This window comes from Pecten maximus, chromosome 13, assembly GCF_902652985.1.
Source record: "Pecten maximus chromosome 13, xPecMax1.1, whole genome shotgun sequence".
In the NCBI taxonomy this organism is placed as follows: Eukaryota; Metazoa; Mollusca; class Bivalvia; order Pectinida; family Pectinidae; genus Pecten; species Pecten maximus.
Window position 1 is genome coordinate 11,748,171 of NC_047027.1, and position 11,219 is coordinate 11,759,389.

Genomic DNA, 11,219 nt, shown 5'->3' on the forward strand with positions numbered 1-11,219 from the left:
AAGTGTTTATAGGGTCATCAGGTACAAGCGGTTCATAACTAGTCTGTAGTATGGTTATCACCACAGGGACCTGAGAATTGGTCTATTGGAACTTCTGCTGTGTGTATAGGACACTTTCAGACGTGTTGGGGCTAGATTTAAATTCAGTATAAATGACACCCCTCGGTATAACAATTGGACTGTAACTAATTGTAACAAATTCTTGGGTCCCTGTGGGTATTTGTACTCGAACTTTTGATACTTGAGGGGTAAAATTCTACTTTGGCGACACCAGTGGGTTAATTTATTAATTATGGGTACCTTAAACGTACATGTAAATAAAGAAAACATCATGGTTGTGCAATTTAAATACTGTAGGGATAATTAGTACTCTTAACACAAATTATTTGGATATTTCAGGAGTCTGCTAACAGTTAAACGGGAGCACCGAGAAAAACCTAAAATCATTATGATCATTTTTACTATCTAAATATGATCTGGATTTTCGTGGGGTTTTATTTCCTGATTTTGATGAAATATCCAGTGTCTCCAGTATTTTTCATAAAATTTTCAGGTTATAATATCGCCAATAGCATTCGGATCAGACTAAATTAGGTTGTGATATTAAGAGGAGACAGATTTTATATTATAAACACGTTGGGCCAGACAATCAAAATGAACTGGTTATCTGATCATAGACTGACACATGAAATTGAGTTATATTTTATATTTCAGTTGCAAATTATCAAAATCAACCAAAATTTCATCTTTTCAACTAAAAAACACCAAAGAGTAGACAAAGTAATATGATAAATCATCGACTCATCATACCATTATGTATCAAGTCTTGTTGCTGTAGAACTAAATACTTCTAAAGGAACTCGACAAAAAACAACTACAGGCACTTCAAACTGATAACAACGCAGTGAGGAAAGAAACACCTTATTCTCGATTTCCCTCCCTTGGCAAGACGCAAATCATTCAGGTAGACATACAGATACAAACTACAACAATGTGTGTATGTTAAGGTAGACATACAGATACAAACTACAACAATGTGTGTATGTTAAGACAATTCTCTTTAATATTTTCACATCAAACTTTCTGATGGTTATGTGAGGTATTGGCTACTCAAATGTTTGATCACAGATTTCTGTCACAATCCCATATTTCAAAGTCTTCACAATGATAAAAGTTTATGACAAAGAATGCCATGGCCATGGTCTACCGTCTAATCCAGAAAATAAACACACGACGTCGGCTCCTCATCTTAATCTTCAACATCCTAATGTAGTAACAGCTGCCGTAGAATCAGGCTAGTTCCTGGAAAATAAAGCAAATTAAATTATTATGGCTGTATTCTTGTTGTATTTTTTGTATGTGTATAAATTGACATTAATTGTATCATGGCTTTACTACCTGTATGGTACAACAGGTGTTCTATAGTTGGTAAGTGAGCACATGAGAAGGAGCCCTAGTTACAATAGAGTGCTGGATCAGGCCGTGTCAAGGGAATAGATGTTTTTACAGGCACAGAGTCTGTGGGAAGTATTGCTTTGGGAGTTTGCGTTAAAATATATTTTGGTTATTGTCGGTTATTTTATGTAAAAAGGATTATCTATCCTTGGGTTAATGCATTACAGTACTCAAATATGCGGTACTATCATGCATATCGTTCTGTGATTTCTGATAGTTGTATGTACATTTGTTCAATCATACTTCCAAATATAAAGATTTGGAAGATATTTAGGTATTTATACATGTTATATAACCACCTGGGAACCAAGTCCAACACATGGTACAGAACTACATGATACTCGACCAGATGCTGGTCACCTGGGAACCAAGTCCACCACATTGTACAGAACTACATGATACTCGACCAGATGCTGGTCACCTGGGAACCAAGTCCACCACATTGTACAGAACTATACAGCACCATAACCAGAGTTTAGTCATTATTATGTGATAAGTTATGTCTGAAATTTACGAAGGTTTTACATGACTAGAACTCAGCACCCCAGAAGTTGTGTATACAGAATGTCAGTGTTGAGTCTGTATTTGTTTATTAACTGTATGATAACTATATATAGGACCTCATCAGTCTCCAGGGATTTATGCTCTAATAGCAAAGTAGAAGATAACATATTCAATTATGTCATAGGACAAAATTTGCAAAGACTTTGTAAATTCTGTGGAAAGTGTGCAAGTGTGATATGTGTATAATTTGTAAGGATTTCTACTTTGTTTTGTGTTGTATATAAATCTACTGTTTTGTTGAACTTATATGTTATTGAGTTTTGTTTTTCCTAATTGGAGATTGATCTTGCAATGTTCCAGGTAAAAATCAAAATTAGCCAGAAGGTTAACGATATTTAACGGTGTTAGGTATGATCTTTCTTTGTAATCATTTGTTGTTTGAGAGTAAAATCAACATGTTCAAAATTAATACTGCTGTGGACCTTTACAATTCATACATTTGTATCCTTTTGTGTAAGTTTACTTACTTCTTTATAGGTGGGTAAGAACTGGCACCCTCAATATCAAAACCAACCAGAGATCGTTTGCCCACTATTCTTCCAATTTGGTACCATAGAAATATTTCAAAACATGCTGTGGCATTCAGCATCACATTCTGAAACAAAAAATCCAAAATAAAATGTCATGATTTATTTAAGGGCTATTTCAGTAAAATAATATCCAATGAAAGGAATCCAGAAAAAAGGAAATTCTATACATGGTTGCCGTCAGCGTTGGAGAAAATGCAGCCTAATACAAAGTTCTGTTTGACAAACCTGGATTCTTCCTGTTGGGTTGGTAATTTACAAGAACAGCCCTAAACATAGAACAGCTATTTCACCAACTACAGGGTTTTTATTTTGGTGTCCAGTTCAGATCAAATGGGATCCCCTTGTTTATAGATTGAACGAACTATCAGTAAATAAATGAGATCTTTGTTTAATGTTTATAGTTTATATTGGTGAATGTTTTCAACAAGTTAATACCCAGGAGGAGAGAAAACACACATATCGAAACATCAATCATTTTTCAACATAGCTGACCATACAGACATATCAATATCACCACACATAAACAGGTGGTCCACTCATTTTATAATCCAATTCTGAGTTTCCAAACATGTTGTGGCCATATTTGTAATGTGAATCATGTGAGTAAAGTCTCACAGACAACTATTTTTAGCGCGAGGATTACCTTGTGTCATGCGAGATCTCGCCAAGTCACATGAACACTGTCAATACAAATATGACAGCAAAATGTTTTGAAACTCAAGAGTTGGATCATAAAATGAATGAATGGACCTGTCTATGTATGTTGACATGAATACCTCTATTGACAGGCAGGGATTTTCCTACAATTTTTCAACTATGTCCAGGGTCCAAAGAATTGGGAATATCCAATGACACAACAAAATGTGACATTGGGAAAAACAAAAAAATTGTGAAATTCATACAAATTTCAGTTTTTATTTGATGAATATTGCCTTTACATTATTTTTTATTTCATTTTGTTATCTGTTGCTGTTTTTTTATTTTTCAAAATTGCCTTTATGTAGGTCTTTGTATACAAAACATACATAATCATTCAAAGGTGACTTCAAAATTGGGAGTTTTTTAGTGGCAAATTGGGAATTTTCACAAGGTTTTTTCCTATTAACGGACCCTATTTCCATTGTAAGAAAATCCCTGACAGGTATGTCGAAAAATGATCAATGTTTCGATATATGTGTGTTTTCTATGCATACACTGACAGTGGTATTAAATAGTTGAAAACGTATATAAACGTTGAAGTGCCGACTCGAGGGCGGGTCGGCTTCCCTTTCCCCTCCTTTTACTACATGGCAGGAGTTCTGATGTTAATGGAATATTGTCACACATCAGATTTTTGAAAGGCTGACATTAGAAACCTTCACATTGTACCTTTACACTTTGGTCAGCAATTCTGTTGATACTGATCGCTTGTTTGAATCCCTTCACAATCTGTGGAAATTCTGATGGACCAGGGGGAGCTAACTCCACTTTGGCAACTGCCCAAAACCGTTCTAAACGTGGCTGTTGTGCTGAAAAAATAGTTTTTATGATAATTAGGTTGAAACAACTTTATTCATTACCCGCATCACACAAGTGGGTTAGTGTGTTAGTGTATATGCAGTCAAAATAAGATACAATCCTTAAATAAAAACGACCGATGTTATCAGTGAAATGTAAGATCAACTACTTTTTATTTCGGTAACGTTACAAAAATACATGTACATGAGGCTGAAAATTTACAACTGCCCAAAACTACCATTAGTACACTACACATTTCTATAATTATGGCCCTGGATGCCGGGTAATCTGAAGGTTTGTTTACCCGAAGGTATCTGTTTTAAACATGAGGTATAATTATATGTAATAATTCGGTACAGATACCAAACAAATTATAATACAAATTGCTGGCTTATAAAATCACTAACAGTAACATCAGACAAAGCTTGAATTTATGCAATTCACAGATATTAGTCTATACAATATATATATATGTATGTATGTATGCAAACTAGGGCTGGGTATTGCGGACCAAAACCGTATTGCAATATATTGCAATATTCAACAGAAACTTGCAATACGTATTGCAATATTATTGACCTTAGTACCATCAACTTGCTCTTCGTCCGCCATTTTTCGTTTCTAGTAAACAATCATAATCTCGAAAGTGCTTGATTTTAACGTAGATGTCCCATACGGCCAAGCGCTTTAGAGACAACGAAACAAGCGCCCCACCAATACGACATAATGACGTTCTCGTGTGTTTCTTTCACGTTTACATAAGTAATTTACGCTATTGGTGCCAACACATAATGTTAAATCAGTGATTAATATGCCTTTTTGTTAACCATCGCGATATACCGGTTTCCAGGGTTTGTGTACCGGTATATCGTATCGACCTGCCAAATTCGCGGTATACCGGTATTTCGATATTATCGCGCACCTCTAATGCAAACTCTGTTTATTCATTTGGGCACCTGCCGATTACTTCAGCTAGGTAAAGGTGTCTTGACTAATTATGGTTCTGACGCCAACCGACCTTTAGCAACCAAACCCTATTTGACACTGCGCAAGTTCCGTCATGATCAGTAATTATAAGTCTAAACTTGATGACAATGGTGTGTAGTTTACATATTTCATTTAAACAGTCCAATCACTAATTCAGACTAAATTAATAATACTTTGACATAAATTTTATTTTATTTCTGTGGAATGATTTAGCAAAGACTTTTATGATAAAAGACTTCGCTAAATCATTCCATCGCTTCACATAACCTATTTCAAACATGGCGGCATTGGTTGTAAAAAAATTCAGAATGTGTGTTACCATGAGGAACAAATATAATGTGCAAGCTGCAAAGCAAATAGCTTTTCATTTGTTTTTGCTTTATATTCCATTTTTGTAGGTACCGGACCACACCATTTTCAATCAGAGTTGTTACCAGGATGAAACTTTGTCGGGAAATGTAGATAATAGTGATTATCTGTCTTTGATAGCTATTTTTGTGGGTTTAATGATGGATTATGAAAAAGAGGTTATAATATAACACCGTTAAATACTTAAACATAAATTATTAGTTGCTTAATATAATCAAAATCCTGACTTTGAAAATTTGACATTCTGTTCAGTGTAAATCCGCCTTGGGAAGTTAGAGGTTACATGGCGCCTGTCATAAGTTTCTCGCCTTGTTATCCTCTGATATACGTTGGAGTAACCTGCCGATATGCAATGATATCACAATCATATTAAGGGATTACGGGGTCTGGTGAATATTACACAAAAATATCTATCACCTCATCCCTATACCACAGTAGACATATCAGGGATGTATAAATATCTAATATGGACTTGGAGTGGTCATATGAATCAAATTAACATCTGAGCCTTAAGGTAGAAAAGGCAAAAAAATACACATCGTCATCGTGGGAACAGCAAAATGTATATCAACGGTCCAGTATGAACTATTTAGGGGAAGTTACTCTTACTTGGCTGATATTTTCTATGCTATTTCATATGAAAAAAAAAACTGATAAAATATCTTATAATCATATACAGACTGTTGATCTCTTAAAGAGGCTTACCCGCAGACGGACCGGTAAACGGCACATCTCCGATCACTATATAAACTTCAGTACACGTTTCTATGTGACAAAATTAGAGGCTTTCCGACTTTATTTCTTGAAAACAATTACAGAATATGTATTTAAAAGACGTTTTAAAACTCAACCTGAGAGGGAAATGTATGGAATATAACGGCAAATATTCTTTGTAAATCGCCGCTGCCTTTGAAATTATCACTGTGCGGCACTGTGCATGTGCTTGTTTCTTTGATGTGTCAATCAAATTAGACTCCACTTTATAGCAAGGACTTATTGCGGGTTGCGATTAAATAAATAATATTTAAAAAATGAGGTTTTAATATCACTTTTCAGCATTTTATAAGGAAAATAAAATGAAAAACTCAACAATTCCAACAATCTGTCATGTGTAAAAAATCTTTTTCTATTAGCCAATTTTTCTGATCTCTCTGTGGGCAAGCCTCTTTAAAATTACTAGCGGTTGGATATTATGCCTTACCTTACACCACATGGCACCAACTTTACTAGAACTGAATCCCGGGGCCAGTTAGATCCCGTATATAGAAACCGTAGGGAAGAAAATTGTGATCGGCATTGTACCTTTTAGTCGACATATCATATAAAAGGATAATATATGACGGCGAGAATCCACTGTGATATCTTCTAGGTAAAATATGCTTTACCCGAAAGGGTGTGCCTAATGAGTGTCCTGTGAGGAATGAGTGTCCTGTGAGAGTTTTTTCACGCCCCGCAATTCGTTAAGTGATATTTTTAAATATTTTTTTCTGTATCATACAGATGAACATCGAACCCATTAACATGCAAAATTTGACTTTGATTGGACGTGTGCATATTATGCATTTTTAACGACATAGTTACGGTGCAGTGCACATGCGAGTGTCCTGTGAGGTTTTCGCACGCCCCGCAATTCATTAAACGATATTTTAAAATTATTTTTTCTGTATCATACAGATGAATATTAAACCTAATAACCTGCAAAATTTGACTTTGATTGGACGGGTGCATAACATGCAAATGTAACGGCGAAGACGAAGTAACGGTGCCATAAAACTGCGAGTGTCCTGCGAGGAATGTGACCTGTGAGGAATGAGTGTCCTGTTAGTGTTTTTGCACGCCCCGCAATTCATTAAATGATATTTTAGAATTATTTTTTCTGTATCATACAGATGAATATCTAACCTATTAACATGTAACATTTGACTGTGATATAACGAGTGCATACTATACAAATGTACCGGCGAACACGAAGTTACGGTGCCATAAACATATGAGTGTCCTGTGAGGAATGAGTGTATTGTGATTGTTTTTGCACGCCCCGCAACTCATTAAATGATATTTTAGAATTATTTTTTCTGTATCATACAAATGCACATTGAGCCTATTACCATGCAAAAGTTGACCTTGATTGCACGAGTGCATATTATATAAATGCACCGTCAAAGTTACATTGCAGGGTGTCCCGCGAGGTGTTCGCACGCCCCGTGATTTTGTTTACCTTTCGAATACAGTGTGTACTAGGCTAACTAGCTATATATAGTGAGTGTCCTGTGGCGCCGTGCCAACCTCGGGTACCTTGCCGCAGGCATGGTCACTGGTGATTGAACTGCTCAAACTTCAAAACTATGTCCGTTATATAAGAAATACAAATACACCTATTTTCTCCCAAAGTCCGTTTATAAGAATTATACAATAAATAACTTTATTACGCCTGAAATATACGTATTTTCTCCCCAAGTCCGTATATAATAATTAAACATGTATATGTATATAAAGTGAGTTAGTTGGCATCACTAATCAATTCATATACACTGTACTGTTAATTACCTTTTGAAAAAGGAACGATGTAAACAAATAATTATGGTTAATAAAATATAATGAAAAGTAAAATCCTTCAATATTTAACTAACGCTCACGATCAACATGTACACCAAGAAAATGCACAGTCTTAACTTTTAATGTAATTTCTAATTACACGTATTTAGTAAAAGTGCAAATACACTGTCTACATCGTTAACACACTTTAAAGTTTAAATACATTTAAACATATAATTGACGGCAGTACTGCTTTTCGTACATTACCAATAACAGTTGTTTTTAACATTTAAAATTTAAGGCCTTTATTTCGTAGAGCAGCGCAAAAATCTTAACCTATTTACCCTTTACTCAGTGATGACTTCAAAATAGTTATACTATTAGTTAATATTCATATATATTACACGCCTATCAATTCAACAAAACGTGCAAAAAACTGACATGACACTCACCTTAAACTTACTGTAAATTCGTCGTAGCATTTATTTTATCCAAATATATTTTATTGACAAAAAGTACAGGGGGATTTGGCACAAGTTTTTGCAACTTATCAACGCCCTTTCCCAAAACAAATACAAAATTACAATATTTGACAAAATAAAGACTAAAGGTCACCAATTCAATATTTTTGTAATATCTTTGTAACATTGCTCTCCGATTTGTCAAGCGGCAGGAAGTACAGAACAAACAAATATCATGCATTTTAAAATCTATTACTTGTTTTTCGTAGCATTTGCTAAAATGTACTTGTTGATAGTAATAGACATCGCGTATATGTACGAATTGTGGGGTGTGCAAAAACCGCACTGGACACTGCACCGAAAATGAATAAATTTTCGATGTTCATCTGTATGGTACAGAAGGAGTTAACAGAAAGTACTACTTATCGAATTGTGGGGCGTACAAAAACTCTCACAGGACACTCATTCCTCACGGGACACTCATTCCTCACAGGACACTCATTCTTCTCAGGACGCTCACATGTGTAATGCATCGTAACTTTGGCGGTACATTAGCATAATATGCACACGTCCAATCCATGTCAAATTTGGCAGATTAATCGGTTAGATGTTCATCTTTATGATACAGAAAAAAATATTTAAAAATATCACTTAACGAATTGCGGGGCGTGAAAAAATTTTCACAGGACACTCATTCCTCACGGGACACTCATTCCTCTCAGGACGCTCACATCGTAACTTTAGCGGTACATTAGCATAATATGCACACGTCCCATCTAAGTTAAATTTGGCATATTAATCGGTTAGATGTTTTTCTGTATGATACAGAATTTTTTTTTTTTAAATATCACTTAACGAATTGCGGGGCAGATCAATCGATTAGATGTCCATCTTTATTATACAGCAAACATAATTTTAAAACATCAGATAATGAATTGCGGGGCGTGAACAAAAACGCTCAAATTTTATTAACATGACAATATATCACCTGTCGACCTGTTTGTGATTGTACATTACAAGTTTTCAGACTGAGATTAACAAATTCTATGTATTAATAACAGTTTACCATTATATTTGGTTATATATTATGTACAAGTTATATTGTTCAATTCTATATTAATACGTCTAACTCAAGTAGCTTAAACAATGCACTAAGTTATCATATGTGCGTAAATTACATGTAAAAGGAGCAGCACAAACCGGCCCGCACATTTAAGAAAAAAAGGTTTCAGCAGTTTAATTAACAGTGATCCATGCCTGCGGCAAGGATATATAACTAACACGTCAAGGTACCCGAGGTTGGCACGGCGCCACAGGACACAGGTGGTACATGTGTATAACCATCGGTAAATGGGGCGTGCGAACAAATTGATCAGCACCGTACGTAACTTTGTCGTAAAAAATGCATCATATGCACACGTCCAATCGAAGTCAAATTTGGCATGGTTATGGGTTAGATGTTCATCTGTATGAAACAGAAAAAAAAAATTAAAAATATCACTTAACGAATTGCGGGGCGTGTAAAATCACTCGCAGGACACTCATTCCTCACAGGACACTCGCGTGTGTAGTGCACCGTAACTTCGCCGATAGATTTGCATATATTTGCATTATATGCCCTTGTCCAATCATAGTCAAATTTTGCGTGCTAATATGTTCTATGTTCATCTGTATGCTAGAGAAAAAATAATTTTAAAATGTCTATTAATGAATCGCGGGGCGTGAAAAAACTCTCACAGGACACTCATTCCTCACAGGACGCTCACATGTGTAATGCATCGTAACTTTGCCGGTACATTAGCATAATATGCATGCACTCGTTCAATCAAAGTCAAATTTGGCAAATTAATCGGTTAGATGTTTATCTGTATGATACAGAAAAAAATATTCGAAAATGTCACTTAAAGAATTGCGGGGCGTGAAAAAACCTCACAGGACACTCGCATGTGCGCTGCACCGTAACTTTGTCGTAAAAAATGCATAATATGCACACGCCCAATCAAAGTGAAATTTGGCATGGTTATGGGTTCGACGTTCATCTGTATGATACAGTAAAAATTATTTAAAAATATTACTTAACGAATTGCGGGGCGTGAAAAAAGTCTCACAGGACACTCATTCCCCACAGGTCACTCATTAGGTGGACCGTACCCGAAATTGCCCTTCAAATGCCCTTTTCGTTATGCTGAAAGTTTGGAAATAAATGGCCGAGATAAAGGCACAACAAGTTAACAGAAGTATATCTAAGATGAGGGGAACTGAGACTTCTTTCATCATATCTATTTCAGTTGTATTTATCAAACACTAAACAACTGTTTTTGCTTAGATTTTAACACGCTAGATTGCAGTACAGTCTACCCCCGGCATCCGATTAGTTTGATTCTGTAAAATGAATGTTAGTAATTTTTTAGAGAGCGTGAATTCGTTATCTCCATAAAATAGAAAACGTCAATCTGTCACCTGCACATTACCTTTTGCCAAATTAGCTCCTCTATTAAGAAGAGGTGCGAGTTTTTCAACAAATGATCCAGCCTTCGCCGCCATGGTGCTTGTCGAAAGAATACCTTCCAGGTTAACAAAACACTTATCGTAAGGGAATATTGCAAGCGCTTCATTGATACCGTTAGTGGGGCTAACGACGGGGAACTCTGTTTTCGTTGTTGTTGCATAAGTACATTTGTGTTTTCCGTGTTTTAGGCTAATATAATTATATTTCATTGTTCCTATTAATAAAGCATAAGATCAATGATATATGTTAAAAAAAAATATTTGTGTCGATAAAATGCCGTTAAAATACGCAACTACGGAACCATAAGAAAAA

At 35.4% G+C, this 11,219-nt stretch overlaps 1 protein-coding gene and 1 long non-coding RNA gene across 2 annotated transcripts; one reads left to right on the top strand and one right to left on the bottom strand.

Annotated features, from left to right (window-relative positions):
* The first annotated feature begins 306 nt into the window (after positions 1-306).
* LOC117341284 lies at positions 307-1,290 on the top strand. The gene is made up of 2 exons (XR_004535603.1): positions 307-964; positions 1,008-1,290. It is a non-coding gene; the product is annotated as an uncharacterized LOC117341284 (long non-coding RNA).
* LOC117341282 (ATP synthase subunit g, mitochondrial-like) lies at positions 1,042-11,006 on the bottom strand. The gene is made up of 4 exons (XM_033903137.1): positions 10,870-11,006; positions 3,918-4,057; positions 2,487-2,614; positions 1,042-1,302 (listed from the first exon to the last, which is right to left on the bottom strand). The coding sequence occupies exons 1-4, from the start codon at positions 10,940-10,942 to the stop codon at positions 1,296-1,298; spliced, it is 348 nt and encodes a 115-aa protein (XP_033759028.1). The 5' UTR covers positions 10,943-11,006; the 3' UTR covers positions 1,042-1,295.
* Positions 11,007-11,219: the final 213 nt, after the last annotated feature.

Coding starts and splice junctions, on each gene's coding strand:
- LOC117341282 (XM_033903137.1), bottom strand. CDS start 10,942: ATGGCGGCGAAGGCTGGATCATTTGTTGAAAAACTCGCACCTCTTCTT. Junction 4,058..10,869: donor AGGAGCTAATTTGGCAAAAG/GTAATGTGCAGG, acceptor CTATTTTTTCAG/CACAACAGCCACGTTTAGAA. Junction 2,615..3,917: donor TTGCTGACCAAAGTGTAAAG/GTACAATGTGAA, acceptor TTTTTGTTTCAG/AATGTGATGCTGAATGCCAC.